Below are 25,560 nucleotides of genomic sequence, written 5' to 3'. Positions count from 1 at the left end.
TCCTGATTTACACTGGTTTATTTCATGAATATGAGAGATTATTATCATTGCCGTATTACATTCACATTTGTCATTTGTTACATTTGCATCCTAAGGATGGGTTAATTCTTGCAGTTTGGATAATAAGTTTTCACTTGTCCTGATTTCTGCTCTTTCCACACTATTTGTAAAGAAACCTTCATGTCATCCCATAATGTTACACTGACGATGTTCCTCCTGGGTGGAGCTTAGTTATCACATGATTATATATACACCTATCACCTGAAGGGAATATAAAATAAGGGCGGAGCCTGACACCAATTTGCTGGCATTGGAAATCCTGTGTCAGGGAAATGAGCCAAAAGCTGCTACTACATGGAACTCATACTGTGATCACCTGTAGGTCTTTGTTTTACTAATTACTGGAGTTCCAGTTCCGTCCTTGATATGGTTCATAATGAGTGATATCATCGGTTTCTGTCACCACCTCTTAGATTAGGACTTTATTTAATTTTACTCTTTAAAAAATGTTAAAAACTAGTCTTTCCACCAGTCCCGTCTCAGATCTTTGGTCTCGTTCTTGAGGAGCAGCTCCATTCACCTTTCCTTATGCATTGCCTTCCTTCTCCCCATACTCAAACACCACTGTGTTCCCTCCAAAACTGGCCACAAAAATGAACTGCCGTCCCGGCACCTGGACAGAGGTGAAAGATCGGGCCTCTAGGACCTTCAGCTCCTGCAATGGCACCAGGGGTCCTATTGGCCCCTCCTTATCATTGCTCTCCTCAATCTCCCAATGCTTCCATTTCTCCAGCTGGTAGACCCATGAGTAGCCTAAGTCATTTCCTAGAAGGGCATGCCATCTTTGACCAAGCAACAGTGGCTGAAAGACATAAGACCCTCTGGAGGGTAACTGTTGGAGTTCCCGAAACATGGAACCATCCCAGCGAACGAGGGAGGAGTCACCCATATGCCGAACCAAGCAGGCGAAGATGCCATCCTCTGCATCCGTGAAGTGCTTGACTGCATAGACATCCCAAGCTTCTGGAATATCCGTCAGGCGTTCTAGATGCTTGTTCTCGAATCGGTATACAAGAGGCCTCTGGGAGCCGCTGCTCATGATGAGGTGTGGAGAACCTGAGAGAATGAGAGGTTCAGCATCGGTGTCCCGATACCATCGTGGTAGCTGCTGTTGAGGATAGAAGCCACGACCGTCCCACCGATACAAGGTGCTGGCTCCAGACTTGGCACTGTCTGCTATGATAAAGTAGTGCTCGCCTTGTGTGGAGGTGAAGCTTTCAATATCGTTAGGTTTTCGGATATCGGGGAAGTGCTGGAGGCGATGGAAGGCAGCTGGGCTCACTGGTGTGGGGTCCCGACGGTAGACTGAAGTGCCACCATATAGCTGAGCCACCACAACGAAGAGTTGCTTATCAATAACCAGCGGCAGGCAGGAGACCACAGCGATACCTGAACGAAGTATGAAGACAAGTAAAGAGCATGTAACGAGGCCCATGGCGGTTCCCTCAGAAATCCCTGGAAGTGATTTTTGGACATCTTCCTATTACTGCCCCAAAGCTTTACTTGCCTGCTCAGCTCTGTGCACCAGATGCTATGTCATCCTCTACTAGTTCTTAGGTGTAGCCAGTGCTGAGTTGTGACCTTGGACCGTGTTGTCTATACCTTCCAACCTTCCCATTCTTTATGGGATTGTGTAATGGAGCTAACAAGGGTGGTGTTTATTATGCAAACCAAGCCGGACATAACCAAGCCTGGGTATATCAGGGGTGGAGATCAACATACTCAGCAAATGTGTTGGGAGGCATGGTCATGTATAGAAAAATACCCGTACTAACCAGAAGAGGGAGCATTTCACATACAGACTCCTGTTTGACAAATGAGAGCAAACCCCTGGGTAGTCACAGCCCAACACAAGCTTCAGCAGAGATCTAGGTGGGCTGATAAAGGAAAGTAGAACTTTAAGCATCTACAGCAGCAGAACTCCAAGCAAAGGAAGTGGACCATTTTTTTCCTCCTCATTTTCACAAAAATCATAACTTTTTTACATTACACAGATGTCTGCGGGGGAGGGTTTTTTTGTAATGGTATCCAAGGAGGCGGCAGCATCAACGGTGTAGAGATTATAAAAAAAAGGGTTTTATTGCTCCATAAAATGGCGACGTTTCGACTTAATCTAAGTCTTTTTCAAGCCTGGAGGGTTTTTTTGTGGGACAACCTATACTTTTCAGATGTATTATTTAATGTACCATAAAATGTACTGAAACATTTTTTGAAGTGTCAAGGTGAAGTGCGATGGAGGAAAAAAAAACACACAATTCTGCCATCTTTGGGAGGATCTTGTTTCTCCGGCTTACACCTTGTGGCAACACTGATGCGCCAATGTTATTTTATGGGTCGGTATAATTACTACGATACCAAACTTCTATAGTTTTTTTTTTTTGCTCTACTACCTCAAAAAAATGAAATATCGAAAAAATCATCTTCTGGCCACCATTTTTATTTTTCCGTCGACATAGTTGCGTTTTCTGAGGGAAGTGATGTAGCTTTGCAGTTACTATTGGTAGTTCATGTGAGTTTTTGATCACTTTTTTTGGGGAGACGGAGTGACTGAAAATCAGCAATTCTGTTATTGTTGTATCTTTCCTTGAGGGCGCATTCAGATGATCGTATATCAGCCGGGTTTTCAGGCCCGCCAATATACGGCGTCCCTCTCTGCAGGGGGAGGATGCTGGAAGGGCTGGGAACAGTGCACTGAGCTCCCGACCCTCTCCACCCCCTCTCTGCCCCTCGGCACTATTTGCAATGGGAGGGGGCGGGATGGGGGAGGTCTCATCCCGACCCCTCCCACTGCAAATAGTGGCAATAGGGTGGAGCTCAGTGCACTGTTCCCAGCCCTTCCAGCCTCCTCCCCCTGCAGAGAGGGACACCTTGTATCGGCCGGGCGTGAATACCCATCCTATATACAGATGTCTGAATAAGCCCTAACCATGTGTGATAAGTAATGCATTACTTTGATCAGGGGCGTAACTATAGAGGGTGCAGGGGATGCGGTTGCACCCGGGCCCAGGAGCCTTAGGGGGCCCATAAGGCCTCTCTTCTCCATATTGGGAGCCCAGTACTATGAATAAAGCATTATAGTTGGGGGCCCTGTTACAGGTTTTGCATTGGGGCCCGGGAGCTTCAATTTACGCCTCTGACTTTGATACATCAGAGTCTTATGCATGCAGCGATACCAAATATGCTATTATTTTTATTATTATTTTTTATTATTATTAATATGGACAAATAGGGGTTTTTTTTAATTAACTTTTACTTTTATTTTTTTCCAATTATTTGAAAATGTTTTTTTTACTTATTTTTACATTCTACTTGCAATAGTTTGATCACTCATACAGTATCCACACCACTGCAGTGTGACAGGCAGTCTATGAAGGCCTGCCACAGGCATTTATTCATGGAAGCACTGGGGGTCTTCAGAGAACACATCGTGGGTGGGAAAGGGGCGTTCGGGACCCCCGGACAAGGATCAGGACATGTAAATGCTGCTGTCAGCTCTCCCCTCACTCGCAATGCTTGCACTGTCAGCCCGCCTGCCATAGCCCCCAGAAGTCTCCCGCGAGCACTGAGCCGCTGGTCAGGTGATGCAACTTTCGCCAAATACCCTAGAGCTGCTTTCAGACGTGGCAGAAAACTTTGCAACTTTGCGGCCGTCGGTAAGACGTTCAGATTTTAGCGCAGATCTGTCCTCAGTGAAGTTTTCTGCGACGTCTGAAAGCATCCTTAAAGCGGTTGTCCAGTAGTAAACTACCACCTCAGGTGTCATGGTTCAGTCTCGAGCCCAGACCCGTAGCTGTGAGATCTAAGTAGAATGTCGCCATTCTATGACAGCAAGCAGAGATCTGGAGAATGGGAAAGAACTGAATTATAGGGATTACAAGCTACTATTACATAATATGACCCAGGAGGTCTGTAATGGTCCTGCCACTACACCAACCCCCCGGAGAGGAGCGCTTACCTTTAATAGTGTCGTAGTATCGGAATTCGTACGCCACGTGATCCCACTGCAGGAAGGTGCATTTACCCTCGAAGGGGTGCGTGATCACCACATACTGCTCCTGGTTGTACTCGAAGGCCTTGACGGACAGGGAGGGAAGCTTAAAGGTCCATCGCTGTACGATGTCTGGGGGGAAAAGTACTCATTAAAACACCGGCGAGTGAAGTTGCGCATACGGCCGTCTAAAAACCGCCCTAATAGAGAGTGCGAGCGCGGGCTGCATTTATACTCGGCGGTTTTGGTGCGTTTTGGGAGTGGTTTTGAACAGCATCAAAAAACTGCATTAAAAAATGTGTGTGTTCGGCATTTATTTCCTATAGCTCAGGAAGGCTGCAAAACGCACCAAAAACGCCAAGCGTGACCGCGGCCTTAGGTCTGTCACACAGTCGTGTGCGTATCTGTGTGCGCATTTGCTCTGCATTTTTGGTGCATCGAGCGCAACAACGTTTTTATTGTACTCTTGGCGTCCGCAAAAAAAAAAACGAACCGATGCCCTCAGCCATTGACATGTCCAGTCCAAGATGGGTTCTTTTCCTCGGTAAATGCACAGAAAAAGTGCAACACGACCGTGCGCAAAATACGCTCTTGCAAATGAACGCGTTCTATTTTCAGCGTATTAGGTAAAGTCCCCTGGTGCAAGCACCGAGTTATGATTGACTAGTAGGGTGACATCTAGAGATGAGCGAGCATACTCACTAAGGACAATTAGGATCGAGCATTGCCCTTAGCGAGTACCTGCCCGCTCGGAAGAAAAGGTTCAGCTGCCGGCTGGGAGGAGGAACAGAGCCGGAGATCTCCCCCCCCCCCCCCCCCCCCCCCGTAACTCACCTCTCACCCGCGCCGGCAGCTGAACCTTTTCTTCCGAGTGGGCAGGTACTCACTAAGGACAATGCTCGATCGAGTAATTGTCCTTAGCGAGTATGCTCGCTCATCTCTAGTGACATCACATTGCAATCCCTAAAGTCTGGGAAAGCTGTTGATGGTCCTATCGGTGACCCCACTGGTTGTACCCGTCCCCGCAGTAAGCCCGCCGCACTCACTGCCGCTCTTGCAGTAGAAGTCACTGTCCGTCAGCTCATGCAGGCCTTTCCCCTTGAGCTTCGCTGGTTCCTCACAAGGTGATGGGGGCCACATCACCACGCTCTTCCCGGGCCCGTGTGCCCACTGCACCAGCCACCTGATCTGACAGTCGCAGTGCAGAGGATTCCCCCGCAGATCTCTGTGGGAAAAGTCAAAAAGTTACAGAGGGTAATGGAAAACTCCTCACATTGCAGGACAGAGGCGGCCCGGTCGCCTTTCTTATTTTCTGTCCTCACTTTCAAAAATTCATAACTCTTCAATTTATCCACCGACGTGGCCGTCTGAGGCGATGCTTTCACTGGTACTGGAAAAATGTTAAAAATTTCTAAGTGGTGTGAAATGGAAAAAAACCCCCCGGAATTCTGCCATTTTGGGGGTCTTGTTTCTACGGCGCACACACTGCTGACAAAGCTGACGACCCGATAACTTTATTCTATGGCACAATTACTGTGATACCACATTTATATAGTGGGTTTTTTGCTGTAGTGCTTCTGAAAAATAAGATATCTTTGGGGAAAAAGAAAATTATTTTCTGCCGCCATCTTCCTGATCGCCACAACTTTTTTTCCACCAACTTAGGCTGCCTGCAGACGGCCAGGTCGGTTCCCACTACAACTGACACCCGAACGGCCAATCGCGGCTATTAACCATTTAAATGATGCTGTCAATTCTGACAGCAGCATTTAAATCCCCAGAACGATGTTCGGGGGTCCCACACGCCCCCCCACCCTCCCCGCGGTGAGATCAGGGGAGCCGTGCAGGTGCCATGGCAGCCGGGGGCCTAATGAACGGCCCCAGGGCTGCCTTACCAGACTGCCTATCAAGCCATCCCCGTGGGGTGGCTTGATAGACTGCCTGTTAAATTGCAGTATGACGTAATGCTATAGCATTACGTCATTCTGCAGGAGCGATCAAAGCATTGCATGTTAAAGTCCCCCAGGGGGACTTAAAAGTAAAGTAAAAAAAAAATCAATAACATTTTTTTAATTGTAAAAAAAAAAAAAAGTTATAAAAGTTTAAATCACCCCCTTTTGCCATATCTATTATTAAAAAATCTAAATTATAAAATAAAAATATGTATCTGGTGTCGTCGCGTCCGTAAAAGTCGGAACTATCAAAGTAGCACATTATTTTTCCCACACGGTGAACGTTGTTCGAAGAAAAAAAAGAACGCCAGAAATGCACTTTTTTAGTTACCCTGTCTCCCAGAAAAAACGCAATAAAAAGCGATCAAAAAGTCGTATGTATTCCAAAATGATACTATCGGAAACTACAGGACATCCCGCAAAAAATGAGCCCTTGCTCAACTACGTCGACGGAAAAATAAAAACGTTATCGCGCGCACAAAATGACCGCAGAAAATAATTGAAAAAAATTAAATATCTTTGGAAAAAAAAGAGGAGTATAGTAAGAAAAAAACCTATCCAAGTTTGGTATCGTACCGACCCATAGAATAAAGTTATCATGTTGCTTTTGTTGCCGTTTGTGCGCCGTAGAAACACGACGCACTAAAAGATGGCGAAATGTCTGGGTTTTTTTCATTTTACTCCACTTTTAAACATTTTTCAGTACATTATATGGTACTTTATATAGCACCATTAAAAAATACAACTCATCCCACAAAAAAACAAGCCCTCGTACAGCGACATCGATGGATAAATAAAGGAGTTACAAATTTTTTTGAAGGGGGAGGAGAAAACGAAAATGGAAAAAGAAAAAGGGGCCACGTCATTAAGGGGTTAAACTCATTTTTACAATTTTTTCTACCTTTAATTGTACTTTAGGCTCCATCCCCAATGCAGATGTGGGCCGCACTGCAGTGAGTGCAGAGGCTAAGATCAACTGAGATGGCAGTGTATGTAAGACGTCTGTTCGCACCTATGGCGCGAGTCCACAGGGAGGTGGAGCTCCGAAATTTGGGATTCACTCTGGCACCTCCAAAGTAGTGAAGCCGCAGACCTTGGAGAAATAGTATGGAGTACGGACATTTGAGTATGGAGTATTACTACTAAGATGTGAGTCAATGGATTCTAATGAAGTGTCCGGTCACCACAAGGCAGGAGAAAAATGTACCCCTGCTCCTCCGGCGGAATATGGGAATGGAGATACCTGTTATTGGTGTGTGACTTATCATTTAAAGTACTGCACCTCCTATGGAGCGAAAGCGCTAATTAACCCGTTCGTTCAGTAAGATACATTTGTAATGTATATATAATGTATTTCCTCCACTTCCGTCTGTCATTGCCACACCATTCTGAACTTGTGTCGCACCACGAGCAGTTACATTAATGAACATCATGGCTCACCATTACTGAAGGGTTGTACTACCAGGGATGACATACAGGGCGCGCTCTACGATGAGTAATCATATATCATATCTCTGTGCCCCATATATAATAAACATATACATTAATGTCCTGGGTCACATTGGGACATTCAGCTCTCCAGCTGGTGCAAAACTACAACTCCCAGCATGCCCTCCCAGTGGGAGCTTTATGCGGAGGACATCAGCCTTATACAATGCCACTAAATAAGTAAGTGCCCCCTGGTACTGTCACAGCTCTTACATCTGTTTGATGGCTGTGAGCGTCCGAAATAATCCGCTGGGAAGCGATTCTAAGTGGTTATTCATCAGACTCCTGTAGGGAAAAGAAGAGCAGACATTATCCACCATACCGTCACCCCGCCGTCCGGTCATGTGACCAACAATGTTCTAGAGTAGAAAGAAAAAGGGGAAATTCATTAAGACCGGCGTTTTGAACACTCTTAAACTGAAACCCGCCGGAGGAAGATGCGCCAAATTTATTAATACATATGGTGCATCTAGGGCCGTCCATGAGCCACAGACTGAAATCTATGCCGAGTGGATGTAGATCTCTGCTATAACTGGCATCAATCTGCGGTGTGTAGTAAATCCGTTGGCCCGCGGCGGCTCCGTTCCTGTCACTACGCCCTGTAATACTGTCGGAAGCAGCAAGAAAGGGCAAAAAAGTCTGCACAAAACTATATGACTCTTTTACGCAAATTCTCGTCATGGTCTGGTCGCAAACCTCAAATCATCATCAGAGCCCCCGTAACCGTATACTCACAGGTGGATCAGTGACCGCAGACCTCGCAACGCGTTGGCGGAAATTTTCTTGATATTGTTGTTTTCAATGAACCTGAAGAAGAGACATTTGTTACGGTATACTCGGCTACGGATGTGGAAGAGCTGTGCCGTGTAGACGGGTCTGTTAGTAACGGGCTGGCAGTATTTTTCGTAGTGTTATGTACCATTACTGTTATGTTCTTTTATGTATTTCTGTTTAGGGACCTTTTACGCGAGACTGAATTACGCCGCAGGGCTAACTGCAGATTTTAATGAAGAATTGCAGGCAGCTTTTAAGTCATTTTTTAATTCCGCATCAAAATCCGCAGGTTGCCTGATGATTTTGGTGACAGGTCCCTTACAATTGTATTTCTGTTATGTTTTGTATTACTATGGCCTCTAGCGGTCTTTTAATATAGTTATTTTAAGTCTCTCCATAGAATATAATGGTCTGAGCTGTGATTGGCTGCGGTGAGTCACATGGGGTGTGAGGAACGTCTGGGGCATGCAGGCACCATAGAGAGGTGCACCGGCTCTGTGTGTGGCATAGTGCCCTTCAGAAGTTGTTGCAAAGAGGATGCAGCTGTGAGTTTGGTGCGTTAACAGCCCTTCTGGTATGGCCTATGTAAGGGGAAGTTTAGCAAGTTCAAGGGTATCCCCAAGCCAGTGGGATAGACAGGGATTCAGCCGTGTCCTGCCCTGCCACCGCCATCGTGAGCACGTGATAACTTTGAAACTGAGGACTTGATGCAAGGACTCTTGTAGGGGGACAGTTAAGAGTTGCACACACCTTTGCTACAAATTAGCAACCTCGACTCTCGGAACTTCTGAGTAGTCATTGCAGTGAGCCAATAACACATGGACGTGATTCAGTCCTGGTTGTTTGTGGGAATATTGGTTTCTGCTCAAATACCTCTGATTCCTCGGACGATTAATGCATATTCATAAGACACTGTCTTTGTGATCGAGGGTGAGTGGAACTCTTACACTTGTTGTTGCCTAAAGGACTTTGTATTATATGTTTGCAACATTTAAGAGAGAATCTTCAAAAACTCGGAAGTTGCTTTCCATTTTTGCTAGCAGATATATAGCTGGCTCATTCGTTGTGTCTCGCTATAAGCCGCTTTCCCTTATACAGGAGTGCGACCAGGCATACTTCAAAATGTACGAGCCCTTAGCAGAGCTTTGAGTCCTTGCACCAGAGCCAGCTCTCCGGCAGGAGATAGGGCCCTCGCCACCACCAGTCATGCCAGTCAGCAGCCCAGAGTTTGTCCAAGAACCAAGCGAGCCCCTATCTCTGAACCTACTGGAGTGCCATGGCACCACCCAGGAGAGATGTCATTGAAAGGATTGGGATTTCAGAAACAGTAATGGCCATGAATGGACTTTGGAGATGGATTACCAGCCACAACTCCGGTCTAATTGACATTTCTTGGCCTACAGACTTGCCATGATCCATCTACTGGAGTGGAAACATTAAATGTTCTCAGCAGATTTGCAACCAACTGCTGAGTTGTGGACAGATTGTCTCCAGAATCATGGTCTAGACTGGCTCTTTGTCTTGAGTCAGGAGGATGAGGGTGGCTGCAGTAGCAAGACCCTCTTCAATAAACTTCTGGTGGTGGACCAGGGGCCCTAATGCCATTTTTTTGCACCATTTTAGGTCTTATTTGGCCCCTCAATTGGCCAAAAACTCCCTATCCATCATGGTTCCAGCTCTGGATGATTACAATGCTGCCTATTGTAAACCTTGGACTGTATAGATCCCCTTATTGTTTGATATGAGCTTTTGAGAGAAGGATCTGCAGAATGACATTAAAATCTGAAGAACTCCCTAATATTCATGTGCTAAATTGAGACGCAACAAGCTGGTGCAAGCCATGCGAGTCTTCTCTAAGGCTAAATTTACACTTCTGTATGAGGGCTTTGTGTGAGGACCAGAAAATTCTTGCCAAGAGTGAGGACACCAAGGAGGTTTTTCTTTTCTGATCATGTATTTGGCAGGATATATATGGTCCTCACAAGGAGCTTCATAGAGAAATGTGTACACAGGCTACTTCTCATGCAGAACTTACAAATACTCCAAGTGTTTTAGCTTGATAAAGGCGTCATCGGAGATCTCCTCAAACGAACAAGAAGTGAAGAGCCTAAAAAGATCAAAGACAGCTTAGTGACTCCACCAAGAACATGGAAGTAAAGATCATTCAATGCAAAACGTCAACTCAGCATTTTATGCTGCCATTAAATTGGCCACACAGAGATGTACCGCAGGGGTGCAGATAGAAGTTTCTCTGTCTGAGGGGGCAACAGTGGAAAGCGAGATCACTGCCAACTCAAGTGAAAGCTACTATAATCATTCATATAAGCCACGTAAGAGCGCTTTTATTAGAGACATCGAACCTTTAGAGCCGTGACCCCGGAGTGCAGCATAAAATCATGTGACAAGTTTTCCGTGGATCAGTGTTAGTATGAATCCACATTAGATAGGAAAATCCAGCGATTTGAGGGACTTCCAACAAGGCCTGATCGCCACGATTTTATATACTGCCAACCTTGTGAAAAGTATACCGAATATGGTGTGGTTGAGGAAAGACATCCAGCAGAAGCGTATCCTGTGAATGCCAAGAATTATCGTGACCAACAGGTGCTGCATAGTCAAGAGTAGTTGAAATACAACATTTGTGCTCCAACTAATGTGTATAAATGCAAAACTCGCCATTCCTTACCATGAATGGACCTAAACAGCAGGCAACCAGTTCCAGCGCCATTGTGATGGAAATGAAAATGGAAATACGAGACTCCAGCGGGCAATAGGGTGCAAAAATTGTATCACCGAGCAGTGGAATAATTTGCCTAGTCAGATGAATCCAGATTTCTATCACAAGATGCTGATGGGAGGTCAGAATTTGGCGCAAGCAGCATGAATTGATGACCCCTTCCTGTCAGCTTGTCAAAACATGTCAGCAACTCCAATTAATGGCTCTACAAGTAGCTTCCTGTTCACATGGGCCAATATTCTTGCAGAACGATTTCATCACCTAGTAGGATTTCATCACCCATGATGAATTGTTGTGGCTCGGAAGACCATAGGATGTCCAATGTGCTACTAGAGGGGGGTCTCTAATAATGGGGGCACTCATTGTAGTTTTATAAAGCAATTCTCCATCTTGGTGGACATAGGATTCTCCATTGGACATGTCCTATGTGAGTTCATTTCTTCTGCAGTACCACCATATTCCCTCTGTATACATGAATGAAGCCATGTAGGTTAGACTTTCTCTGGTGGGCTTGGCTGGGATGTGATGGTGTGTAACAGGTAGAGATCCCACACCAAAGCCCAACCATGGTTCTGTCCAAAGGCAAGTAATGTTCACCAAAGAGATCTTCAATATTATGTTACCCCACTGTGTGGCAGTAGAGTTCACTAGGGGCATGGACTTGGTTATAACTTTGGACTTAGCAGTATCTATCTATCCCTCCCTAGCTGCAGCCCTCCGACGCACCACTACTCAATCGATTTCAATAACTTTTTTTTTGTAGAAATAGCAATACAATCGTTATTGTAAGAAGGAAAATGATGAAATTAGAAAAAAGAGAAATCAGTGCAGCTCAGAAAAATAACAATTCTACCAGCATCTGCAATAAAGTAGAAGGAAAGCAATAAGGCAGCGAGGAGGAGTTCAGTTTTGTTACATGCAAGTAGAAGCTAATGAGAATACTCACAGGATCTGCATGGTCTGGGACTGGGCGAAGCTCTCGGAGGGGATGGTCTGGAAGCCGCATCGCAGGAACGAGCTGGTCAATAATGAGGGTGAGTTATCAGTCAGGTGTCAGACACGAGAGTCTGTCAGCTCGAACATGTTGCCAAAGCTGCAGGCATGATGTTATAGAACAGGAGGAGCTGAGCAGATTGATATATAGTTTTATGGGGATACATTGAATATAACTTGTATTTTAGTCATTTATATCTCTGCCCATTCTGAACAGTCCAGTGGGCGGTCCTATCAGTCATACCCAGATAGCTGTCAATCACTGATAGGACCGCCCACTGGACTGTTCAGCTCAGAATGGGCAGAGATATAAATGACTAAAATACAAGTTATACTAAATCCTTCCCCATAAAACTATATATCAATCTGCTCAGCTTCTCCTGCTCTTTGACATGATGCCTGCAGTTTGGACAACATGTTCGAACTGACAGACTCTCTTTAAGGACCAAGAATTAAAAAGGCTTAAAAAGGCTTAACCTTTAAATATCATTTAACAAAAATATTTTACAAAATTCAAAAATATTTCTTCATTGGAGCCCATTAACCCATAAGGAACCAGAGGAGTCACTCGAGCAACGCAGAAGAAAGAGTACCCCATAGGGATCCTTTATTCTGGGGCAGATGGATGCCATCATATCCCAAACTCAAGATAGGAGGACTACAGCTTTTTTTTCTTCTTCAACGTGCAAGATCGTAGTCTCTTCACCTAAGTACCACAAAAAAAATGTTCACCAATGTGGCCCAATGCAAACCCTCAACCTGTTCTCCCATAACCACCTGAGCCAGAAGGTCCTTCATTAATGGTACTTCACTATGTTTTTTCCTAAGAATGGACAGGCCAACTATATCAAAATCCACACGCAGAAAAATCTTCCCCATGTGAAATATACCATGGATTTACAGAGCTTTTAATAGGAAGTAAAAACGATGAATATTTCACAGTGGATTTTGGTGTGAAGTTTGTGCTAGAATCCACAGTGAAATGACACCGTGTTAATGAGGCCTTAGGATGTGTAGATACATCACGGATTAATTGTGGAACTGCGGAATGCGCACTGAAAAATGCAATGTAGATCCCTAGGCCTAAGGACACGTTCACACAGTGATGATGTAGACAGTGCAATCCATAGTGAAATCCACATCCTAAAGTGTCCTATTTCTTTTAATGGGAATTTGAGCCATACTCTATACCGCAAAGTAGTGAGGAGCGAACTTCTCAAAAGCTGAGTTTGGCAGGTAAAGACTAGAGATGAGCGAACCTACTCGGCCACGCCCCTTTTCCGCCCGAGCACCGCGATTTTCGAGTACTTCCGTACTCGGGTGAAAAGATTCAGGGGTCGCCGTGAGTGAGTGGGGGGTTGCAGCGGGGAGTGGGGGGGGGAAAGGGAGAGAGAGAGGGCTCCCCCCTGTTCCCCGCTGCTACCCCCCGCTCCGCCACACCTCCCCATGGCGCCCCCCGAATCTTTTCACGGAAGTACTCGAGAATCGCGGTGCTCGATCGAGTAATTACTCGAAATGAGTATATTCGCTCATCTCTAGTAAAGACAAATCTTTTTGAAAAAGGTAAAAAAAAGTTCAGTTCCGTCCAAATTAGTTCAAACCGAACCAGAACTTTGCCAATACCCCTAAAATTGGCGTACAACATGGTCTAAGGGCTGAAACAGATGGGTGTGTTATAGTCCCGTTATGCGTCCGTGAAAATCATGGCCACATAATGGAACGAAACAAAACCCTTGACTATAATAGTTTTGTTTCCACTATCACGATTTTTGCGTGTTACTACTACATGTGAGAGAGAGATAGGGCAGGACTTATCTTCCCGCTTAAAAAAAAAAAATCTTGCGCAGAGTTCGCATACTCTAAAGAAAACAAACAAATCTGCAGCGGTGAGCGTATTAGCACATGTGCCCATGTATTTAAGGCCTAAGAGCCATAAAAACCCTGTAAAACACTCTCAGGTCACCTAGGAGGGTCTATAAGTAATTCTTAGCTGTTTTTAAGACAAAGTTAATGAATAGAGATAAGTGAGCACCAAAATGCTCGGGTCCTCGTCATTCGAGTCGAGCTTTTCGTAAAATTCGAGAGCTATATTCGAGTAACGAACCCCATAGACTACAATGAGAGACTTGAGCATTTTTGTATGGGACCTGCCGGTTGCCGAGCTTTTTTTTTTTTCCTGTGTTTATTCTCTCTCTCCCCTCCGCCAAACCAGCCACAAACTACCCCTGACGTGCGCAGGGGTCAAATCTGACACGTGGGGAGGGGCCAAAACTGGGGCGGGGTCGAACACGGCATGATGCTCGCTCAAGCAGCGCGCACCATCAAGTATGCTAATACAAGCATCAAGCTCGGAAGAGTATGTTTGCTCAACTCTATTAATGAAGGAAAAAGGAGAAAGAAAGAGAAGAAGACAAAGCAAAAAGAAGGAAAAACAAAAAGAAGGAAAAATTGTTTCCTTCTTTTTCTATTTCCTTCTCTTTTTAATTTTTTTTTAAAGAAGCCAAAAAGAAGGAAAAAGAAGAAAAAAGAAAAACAAAAAGTGATAAAGGAAAGAGATTTTCTTCTTCCTTTGTTTTCTTTTTTCTTCTTTTTTTTAAAAATAAGGATGGAAGAAGGAGAAGCGGGTTGGCTGAGATGGGCCACCGAAGTTTCATCTCAGCCGAACCAAACATATAGCAAATCTCGACCCGAAACAGGGTTCTACTGTTTTGATTCTCTCAACCCTACCGCACAGATTTTGTCGGCACTTGGATTTGAAATCTGTGTGTAGAAATAAAAGTGACCTGACACGACTTGACGCAGAATCCATGTTGGGGAATATGCAGGTGGATTTGTCCATGGAAAATGGTTAAATCTGTCTGCAAATTCCAGAAAACTGAAGTGCAAACCAGAGCTTTATGAGGCAGAACCCATGCCGAAATATCCAATTCTGCCCCTGTGGCTTGATCTGCATAGGAAAGGGAGTTACAATAGACATGAGCTGGACCCTACGTGAGTTAGGTCCTATGGCAATGTGTCTGGGCCACCTCCCTGGCACATACACCCCTGCTGAGGTACCCTATGCCTCTTATGCCTACTCTTTATAGATTGAAGGGCTGCATTTGTATGAGTCTCTGCTCAGCCTACAATAAATGCCCATTCAGAGAAATAGGTTTGAAATATGAGTTAATCTCCGTGTATGAGAGCCGCTGTATCGTATTTCTCATTAGAGGCTTCCAGCAGAATATTTATGCTCAGAATTACTTCTCAGGCGGGAGTCTAATCTGCAATCAGCAGAAGTACAGGAATATTTACAGAGTTCATAGACGTTACTCTGCAGGTCGGCCTGAACCTACGCAAATAACAGGGAATTGGATTGATGGAATTTCTAGAAATTGACTTGTTCTGGAGGTAGAACTAAGAGCGGCTGCTGTGGAGCCCATGGAGAGAGGGAACCCAGCGATCTTTGGTCCTCCCATTTTTCTACTGGGTGGCGGAACCAGGTCAGGACTCCTCTACAGAGAAACTGAATTGTTTGAAAGCAAAGGGGTGGAGAAATGTCTTAAAGGGATTTTATCAGCATGAAGCTGAGGTCCGAGTCACGGAGGCGAGCCATGCCGGCCTCTCACCGCCCACATCATGCAGACGAATTGCTCTCTTATGTGTATAGGAAGAGAGCGGTCACTCTGCATGCTGCGGACAAGGAGAAGACAGTGAGGTCCACCTCAGAGCTTAGCTCAGAGTCAGACTTCATGAATCTGGAGACAGAATCCCTTTAAGGCCACTCTCACACATAGCGTTGGCAAAACACTGTGATTTTACCGCCTTTTTGGAAGCGCTTTTTAATGCACACGATCATTGTAATGGATGATGAGGTATGCGTTAAAAGTGCAAACATGCAGTAAAATAAAGCAGACAGCACTTGTCAAATGCTGCCGCGGAGCGCATGTCTTTAAGGCTCCATAGAAAACAATAGGAGCATTTTACCGCAATTACCGTGGCATTCAAAATGCCATGATAATCACGGTAAAAAGCAGATGTGTGAGAGTGGCCTAAGGGTCATGGAAAGGGAGCGATGAGGAAACACCAGACCCTTCTGTCCTGGGTGCCAAAATCCAGTGCCTTAATTAGGGGCCTTTTTTTTATTCTTGCTATGGGGTCTACCATTTTGGAAAATTCTTGGGTTGACCATAATTCCTGATCCATCCCTTGAGAGAACTGGGTAACGTAGCTGGGCCAGGTTAACCTTTGATCTTGATGGCCAACATTGAACCAATGGGCACTTTGGGTGAAATGTTTGAGATTCTAAGTCACATTGGCATCCAAGGTTGACTTGGAAGAAGCCTACAGTCAGGCAGACATTGAGATTGATGGATTCTGTAATACTTACGCAGAGATGATATCCACGGAATACGTGCTGGGAATGTAACTGGTTCCGTCACACAGGACACTGTCAAAGGTGCAGTTACAGGATGGTGGACATTTCCACTTCGGGGGCCTCTTTGCTCTCATCAGACATAGGGGAATGAATTCCAAGAAGAATAGGACCCCGACTGACAAGCTGATTGATAGTCTCATTGTTCGCTGGGTCTTCACTTGAGTTGCTGCATCATGTTCATGATTATATTGTGTCTTCTTACTTTCTGCTCAGTATTTCTCAGTCACCTCATCCATTCCACCTGATGTTCCACCTGCTATAGCATTGTACAGACCATTGGACTCTCCTATTGACATTCACCTTCCATAGTCTTTGGCTTATCGTCAGGCTCTTCCGTGGTTAATTTTGTCTTTTTGGAAACCAGAAATGTTGACTCTGTAATTAAAAATTAAGCATGATATGTATGGATAAGTAAGAGCTCATAGATGTAATGACCCCAAAGATGCAATGGCCTCATAGATGTAATGATCTCATTGATAGAATGACTCCATGATAGTAATGACCTCATAGATGAATTGATCCCATGTTCACATACATGCAATGACCTCTTACAAGAAATGATTGGTTGGAGCCGCAAAACAAGGTACCCAAATATGTCAATGCATAGAATTAAAGGAATTTCATCTTTATTTAAACTTTACCTAAATAAAGCCCGTGTGGCTTAACCCCTTAGTGACCATACTCTTTTGCTTTTTTCCATTTTCGTTTTTTCTCCCCCCCCCCCTTTAAAAAATCGTAACTCCTTTATTTATCCATCCTCATCGCTGTATAAGGGCTTGTGTTTTGCGGGACGAATTGTATTTTTCAATGGTGCTATTTAATGTACCATATAATGTACTGAAAAACTTTTTAAAAAATTCTAAGTGGTGTGAAATGGAAAAAAAAATGACATTCCACCATCTTTCATTGCGTCTTGTTTCTACGGCGCACAAACTGCAACACAAATGACATGATAACTTTATTCTATGGGTCAGTATGATTACTACGATACCAAACCTGTCTAGTTTTTTTTTGCTGGACTACTTATATATTTTTTTAAAGATATTAAATTTCTTAAAATTATTTTCTGTCTCCATCTTCTGCGTGTAATAACTTTTTTATTTTTTCGTCGATATAGTTGTGTGAGGGCTCATTTTGTGCGGTACATCCTGTCATTTCCGTTTGTACCATGTTGGAATACATAGGGCTTTTTAATTGCTTTTAATTAGATTTTTTCTCGGCAACATGGTGACCAAAAAAGCGCATTTCTGGCAGTGTTTTTTTTTTTTTTTTGGACGACGTTCACCGCGTGCGGTGAATAATGCATTACTTAAATGCAATATGGCAAAAGGTTTTTTTTAAACTTTTATTACTTTTTAAAAAAATAATTAATAAAACTTTATTGTTCTTATTTTGACTTTTTCTTTTAGTCCACCTGGGGGACCACAACTAGCCATGCTTAGAACGCTTATGCAGTATGATGCAATGCCATAGCATTACATCATACTGCATTCTGACAGGCAGCCTATCAAGCCACCGCATGGGGATGGCTTGATAGGTATATTGCCAAGACAGCCCTGGGGACTTTCAGAAGAACCCCGGCTGCCATGACACCTATACGGCTCCCCCAATCTCACTGAGGGAGGGCCGTACGGGACCAGCGACATTTAAAGGGTTAACAGCTCCACCTACGATGTATGGAAAGCGATAGCATCGCTATCTCCTACCATACACGTCCTGCAACGACAGGACGTAAAAACACAATAGCGTGGTCACTAAGGGGTTAAATAAAGATGAGTTTTCTTTAATTCTATGCATTGCCATATATGGGTTCCCTGCTTTGCAGCTCCAACACATCATTTCTTGCTGGACTTGATAGGGGTCACGGATCCAGACTCCTTTTGGGAGCTCGCAACATACACCAAAAGGAGCCTCCCTTATGTGATAAGGTACGCATAAGTGCTTCATTTGATTCTACAGTGCAATGACCTCTTAGATGTAATGATCCCATAAATGCAATGGCCTCATACATGCAATGACTCATAGATGTAATGACCACATATATAGAAATACTGACCTAATAGAAGTAAAGATCTCATAAATGTAATTAGCACTTGCATGCAATGACCCCATAGATGTTATGAGCTCATTGATGTAACGCCCCTATAGATGTAATATCCTCATAGATGTGAAGATCCTATAGATGTAATGTCCCTACAGATGTAATGAGGCCATAAACGCAATGACCAGCTGAGGTCTAACAGACATAAGAGAGGACATGAGAGCAGTGTGTGCTCCGCAGCACCCAGCAGAGGTCTAGCAGACATAAGAGAGTACATGCTGCCAGCAGAGGCCTAGCACATAGAAGAGCAGCATGTGCTCCACAGCAGCTAGCTGACAGAAGAAAGGACATGAGAGCAGTGTGTGTTCCACAGCAGCCAGCTGAGGCCCAGCAGACAGAGGAGAGGACATGAGAGCAGCGTGTGTTGCACAGCAGCTAGCAGAGGCCTAGCAGACATAAGAGAGGACATGAGAGCAGTGTGTGTTCCTCAGCACCCAGCAGAGGCCTAGCAGACATACGAGCAGACATGAGAGCAGTGTGTGCTCCACAGCAGCTAGGAGAGGCCTAGCAGACAGAGGAGAGGACATGAGAGCAGCGTGTGTTCCACAGCAGCCAGCTGAGGCCTAGCAGACATAAGAGAGGACATGAGAGCAGTGTGTGCTCCTCAGCACCCAGCAGAGGCCTAGCAGACATAAGAGCAGACATGAGAGCAGTGTGTGCTCCACAGCAGCTAGCAGAGGCCTAGCAGACATAAGAGAGGACATGAGAGCAGTGTGTGCTCCGCAGCAGCTAGCAGACAGAAGAGAGGACATGAGAGCAGCGTGTTTTCCCCAGCAGCCAGCTAAGGCCTAGCAGACAGAGGAGAGTACATGAGGGCAGTGTGTGCTCCACAACAGCCAGCTGAGGCCTAGCAGACATAAGAGAGGACATGAGAGCAGCGTGTGCTCCACAACAGCCAGCTGAGGCCTAGCAGACAGAGGAGAGTACATGAGGGCAGTGTGTGCTCCACAACAGCCAGCTGAGGCCTAGCAGACATAAGAGAGGACATGAGAGCAGTGTGTGTTCCACAGTAGCCAGCAGAGGCCTAGCAGACAGAAGAGAAGACATGAGAGCAGTGTGTGCTCCTCACCACCAAGCATAGGCCTAGCAGACATAAGAGAGGACATTAGAGCAGTATGTGCTCCTCAGCACCCAGCAGAGGCCTAGAAGACATAGGAGAGAACATGAGAGCAGTGTGTGCTGCACAGCAGCTAGCAGAGGCGTAGCAGACATGAAAGAGGACATGAGAGCAGTGTGTGCTCCGCAGCACCCAGCAGAGGCCTAGAAGACATAGGAGAGAACATGAGAGCAGTGTGTGCTCCACAGCAGCTAGCAGAGGCCTAGCAGACATAAGAGAGGACATGAGAGCAGTGTGTGCTCCGCAGCACCCTGCATAGACCTGGCAGACATAAGAGCAGTCTGAGATCACATGGCAGCTGCCATTGAAGAACTGTGACCAGAGCGCTGTCCCCGTGTTTGGGGAACAGCACAGTAGTAAGAGTGACAAAAGGGCCTGGATGATGGGGGCCGAAGCTGGTGGACCGAGAGGTTTCGAAAAAAACAGAGACTGTGTGGAAGGAGAGGGAGGCTCCCTTTCTGCAGGGTCTAGGTCTGAAATAGATAATGGTGAAATGGATCTAGAACATTGAAAGCTGCCAGATATGTGAAGCCGGCCTACGCTGACTGAGTGCGTGCACACTAGACAGACTTTATGGACTGTGATAGACGTATGTGTGTCAGCTGATACGCCATCCTGTACTTGTTGTCGAACCGCCACCCGCGATATTAGTACTAGTATTCCTATATAATATCACGCGGTGCAAAGGAGCTTGTGAACCCTGACTGCCCATGTGCAGCCCGATATCAACTCTACATCTCACAGAATGCAATACAGCACATGTTCCAAGTAGAGTTATGTTATCACGCCCCTGACTGCATCCGCTCATCTGATCCTACAATAATAACTTATCCTTCTCCACAAATGTCAATGTCCGTACGCACACAGGGCCATAAAGCTGAATCTTGTGAGGAAGGAGGTAAATACATTTAATTAACGTTATTTTGGTGTCAGAATCCTCCTAACAACTCTGCGCCCCGAAGGAAGGACGCTGTGGAGTAATGCACATCCAGGGCGGCGCCATCACAAATCACCCGCCCGGGGCAGAGAGCGACATTGTAATTGACCATGGAGGAGAGAGACAATTATGTGCTAAATTTAACCAGAGTGTACGATGCGCCGGCAGCCGGGGACAATTATCACCAAGGATGGACGATACGGGAAAGACAAAGCAGATGGGAATTCTGCCTCTTCCTGTTATCACTACGATCTAATCTGCTGGCAGCCTTCAAAGTATAGAAAGTATAGATATTCTTTTTACTTGCGGTCCGATGTAACGGCAGAAAGGGTTTCAGTACATACCGTAGTACAGCTTATTAATAAAGGACATAACGGGGTTGTCCTTATTAGGGAATTCTAAATTAAAGGGGTTGTACCAAAATTGCAAACTATTACCTGTCCACAGGATATTCACGGGATAGGGAATAACTGGCTGATTTAGACGCGCTAAATCCTCGCACCTAACAAAGATAGGACATGCGACTGCAATGCTCGCATGTAAGGTCTGCGGTGCAGGAACAGATAGGACCTGACTTATCTTTGGTGCGTGCTTTCCATAGACTCCTATGAAATCTGCCCGGAGTATCCGTCTCTCCCGATTTCTCGGCAGTTTCTTGCAGAACTAATAATGAATGATTCTCGCTTGGTGTAAAAGCTTTTAACCAACTATTGCTCACACCCTTCAAAGACTATTCTGGTTGACTAATCCAGTGTTCCCCAACTCCAGTCCTCAGGGACCGCCAACAGGTCATGTTTTCAGGATTCCCTCAGTGTTGCACAGGTGATGTAATTATTGTCGGTGCCTCAGACTTTGCCACAGGTGTTCTTACTATAGGAGAGCCTGAAAACATGACCTGTTGGGGTCCCTGAGGACTGGAGTTGGGGAACACTGGCCTAATCAATACAAAAACAATACAAAACATTTTAAAGTAACTAACACTAGAGAGGACACAAGGCGGTAACAAGAGGATCTGGATAAGTTTGGGGAAGAAACATGACAAATGAGGTGTAACACTGATAAATGTAAGGTTCTGCACATGGGCAGAAGATGCATGTCACCATTACACACTAAATGGGAAACCACTGGGGAACACGGATATGGAGAAGGACTTGGGGTTTTTAGTTAACTGTAAGCTTAACTAAAGCAACCAATGTCTGGCAGCTGCTGCCAAGGCAAATAGGATCATGGGGTGCATCAGAAGAGGCCTAGGGACACATGACGAGAACATTGTTCTTCCTCTTAACAAGTCATTGGTCAGACCACACATGGAACATTGTGGACAGTTTGGGGCACCGATACTCAAGGAGGACATTTCAGAGCTTGAGTGGGTGCAAAGCCGGGCACTTAAAGTAATAAATGGAATGGGCGGACTACAATACCCAGAGAGGCTATCAAAATTGGGATTGTTTAGTTTAGAAAAAAAGACAGCTGATGGCGACCTAAAAATGATATATAGATATATCAAGGGACAGTACAGAGATCTCTCCCATCATCTATTTATATCCAGGACTGTAACAAGGGGCGTCCTCTGCAGCTAGAGGTAAGAAGGGTTCTACACCAACATAGAAAGGGGTTCTTTACTGTAAGAGCAGTGAGACTGTGGAACTCTCTGCCTGAAGACGTGGTGATAAAGAACTCACCAAAAGAGTACAAGAGGGACACCTTACTTGAGCGATACAATATTACATGTTATATCGCTGATTACTGCAGAAGGGTCGGTGATTCCGGGATTACTCTGATTGCCAGATTGGAGTCAGGAAGGAATAATGTTTCCCTAAAATGAGGACAATTGCCTTCTACCTCATTGGGGTTTTTTGCCTTTCTCTAGATCAACATTGGGGGGTAATAGGCTGAAGTAGATGGACACGTCTTTTTTCAGCCTAATGAAAACAAAAGTTTGGTACCTGTTAGTCAGTAGAGCAAAATGTGATTGTTTCCAGCAAGAGAAACCACGTAATCTTGTAGATGTGATACCTTTTAATGGCCAACAAAAATACATGATGTTAATGCGAGCTTCCGAACCAACACAGGGTTCTTCTTCAGGCTTAAATGAAATAGATCCGAAGAGGCATGCATATTTATTCACACTATAACTATGCAATCAGACGGTAGTTGCTCAGTGTGAAGGTACCCTAAGATGCAGATGCACAAACAAAGGTTGTGAACATGAAGATGGCCGACTGATACTAATCAAATTAGGCGCACTTTTCAATGACAGCATTGTATAACGGGACAGGTTATGTCTGGGCTTGATGACACATACAGTCGTGGGACAGATGACTCAATAGGAATCAAGTGATTCAGACATCTTGTTGTAGATATGGCAGGCCTTAGGCAGGAAGAACAAGGCTAGCAGTGTAGATGCCCAGAAAGGGTTAATATAAGAGCTTTAGGAATGTTCCTTGATATTAAAGCATATTAAAAATTCTCAAAAAGACAAAAAAAAAAAGGTCATAACTTCATATCACTCATACTTGTTCTTGAATCCCCTGGCAGAGGTCAGAATGCCCCCACCCCCCACCCCCCAAGTGTCCAGAACTGAGATTATTGTAATGTGCATCAGATGATAGAGGATTATTAAATACCTCATATGTTGAGTCCATTTTATAAATCCAATGGAAATAAGAGCAAAACAAGGGGAATCTGCAGTTTTTCCCCTTTAGATTGTAAGCTCATAGACTCAGGGTCATTTTTAAATTTGCAGTTTTTCACCTATTTTCTATCAGAATGTGAAGCTGCTACATAAAAAATTTAAATACAAGTCGTTGGATTCAGTTCAGGAACCAAACTTGTGAAATAACAACAAAAACATTGACAAAAACTCATCATACAGAAAAAAATAATTATTCAGAAGATTCACAATGCTCTGCATATAGGAAAGGCATGGCCAATTATTGCCCAACATGTCCATTACTTCTCTGGCCTCTTCCAACTTTTGGATTTTGGTAAAAAGATCCAGAATTCTCTCTCCTGATAAGAATAACACTCACCACAAGTAGCTGCTCCGGGTCCAGTGTCCTCTTACACTTTCTCTGTCTTTCTTGGCACCTCCATCATGCCCCTGTTCCTTCTCTCTTGAGAAGCCTTCTAGTCCCGGTTCTTCTTCTCCTCCTTGCCTCCTCCGCCCCCCCTATTTGTGGTAGTGCCCTTCCCTCTCTATATCCGTACTATTTTCGCACTTTCCCCTCTTGTCTATAGAGTGTTGGTGTCTTGCAGCCTCTGACACAATGTGTTGTTTGACTGACTCTTTGGGATGGCTCGGAGGGAAGGGCTGGATGATGTATGTTTGGAACATGCTTGTGCCAAATTGCTCCTCTGTTTGTCAAAGCTTGTGGTTATATTGTTGTTGTTAATAACTGCAAAGTATGAGGTTCTGTCATACTTCTGGAATTACAATGGGATCGTTGTAAAACAAAAGAAGGAATACAGAAAAAAAATTAGAGTTACAATGTTTTTTAGGGGTTTCATCTCTACAATATACAACATAAAAGACCAAAAGCATAAAAAGGGGACATGATGGGTCAGATGGGGAGGGGGTCACAGGTCATCTTGCTCTACCATTCCCGCAGATAATGGAGAGCAGACACAAAAACCCTTGAGGTGCAGCAGCAGACGGCCTCGTCTGCCTCGTCTTCTAGAGTTGACAACCAAGGTTATTACTTCCGTCCCAAAAGACAACTTTCAACTCTACGTTGGTCAAGAGCCTTTATTACAGCCCAATTATCTGGCAAGAACATTCGCCTAAACGTTCATTTGCCCTGTCATTGAACCATGTAAAGGGACAATTAGCCAAAAGATAAGCAAATGCTCATTCCTTGACTAATCATATCTTTTATGCGCACATAGAAATGTTTGCTGGTCAGCTGCACAACTCCTCGTATAAACAAGAAGAGGTGCAGCCGACCAGTGATGGCTGTATGGGAAAAAATGATCCTATTAATGATCCTTCATCCCTTTAGAGCAAATCATCTGCCCGTGTGAACAACATGAACGACTGCCAACCAACATGCACATAGTCAGGGGTCTTTCTACATTGGCCGATTGTTGGCCCAATGTAATGAGTGTTGATTGACAAGGCATATTGATCAGCGCTCATTTACATTTCCTTTACACGTGCCGAGAATCATCCCTATGATCAATCTTTTCCATAGCACCAGCTGTACATCTTACCATCAGCTGACGATGAGCATTTGATCGTTCGTTAGCTGATTGTTGTCCCTTTTGCCCAGAAATCGGGTGAATAAACAATTGTGCCTGGTAATCTGTCCTCAATCATATGGCAGTAATGCAACTGCATATTAGTGTACATTATGGCCGTAAGTGACAACCACGGATCTTATAATCCAAACTAACATCATCATTCATCTCTATGATATTGCTAGTCTGGGTCATTGGACCCATGGTTGGTCCAGGACATGATATAGACACCAAGAGGCCATTGTGAGTTTACATCCCATAACTTCATAGAAGGGGTGAAGTATCATCTCAGTGCACAGGATGATCCATTCAGTCGTCCACCTTACCTTTATATCTACATGGTACCATTATATTCCAGCAACATGTAAAGGCTCCAATATTACATTATTTCATTGGGAACAGAAGGGAGTAGATGTGCAAACATTTTTGGAAATGTCGGAAGTCTGATGTACTGCTAATTGGGTAATATTAAAACTCTTTCTCTAGGCCACAAGTAAAGGTCCTGCAACCACTTGTTAAACTCAACTTCTGCTGTATCTTAGTTTGCGGTAGTCTGTAGAGTGAAGTTTAGCATTCTTTGGCACTCCAACAGCATACCTCCCAGAAAGGCCTGAAGATTTGTGATCTTGGCACCCTCGGTGTTGCAATGACAACTGGAGAGAAGTGGGTTGGGGAACTCTTCTGTAGAGTATTACTTGACCACCAAACTATTGAATTCCATAAGTTGGTCTCTAGGAAATTATATAAGAGATTTCCT

The 25,560-nt window shown here is 44.6% G+C and overlaps 1 protein-coding gene across 1 annotated transcript; it reads right to left on the bottom strand.

The window, feature by feature from the left end:
- Positions 1–23,847, bottom strand: LOC136631937 (leucine-rich glioma-inactivated protein 1-like). Its single transcript, XM_066606429.1, has 9 exons — positions 23,597–23,847; positions 16,362–16,784; positions 11,946–12,017; positions 10,298–10,369; positions 8,224–8,295; positions 7,702–7,773; positions 5,095–5,273; positions 4,016–4,180; positions 1–1,449 (listed from the first exon to the last, which is right to left on the bottom strand). The coding sequence occupies exons 2-9, from the start codon at positions 16,547–16,549 to the stop codon at positions 587–589; spliced, it is 1,683 nt and encodes a 560-aa protein (XP_066462526.1). The 5' UTR covers positions 16,550–16,784; positions 23,597–23,847; the 3' UTR covers positions 1–586.
- Between the last annotated feature and the right edge of the window lie 1,713 nt (positions 23,848–25,560).

This window comes from Eleutherodactylus coqui, chromosome 6, assembly GCF_035609145.1.
Source record: "Eleutherodactylus coqui strain aEleCoq1 chromosome 6, aEleCoq1.hap1, whole genome shotgun sequence".
Classification (NCBI taxonomy): Eukaryota; Metazoa; Chordata; class Amphibia; order Anura; family Eleutherodactylidae; genus Eleutherodactylus; species Eleutherodactylus coqui.
The sequence above is the reverse complement of the archived record's forward strand: the minus strand, read 5'-3'. Positions and strand labels throughout refer to the sequence as shown.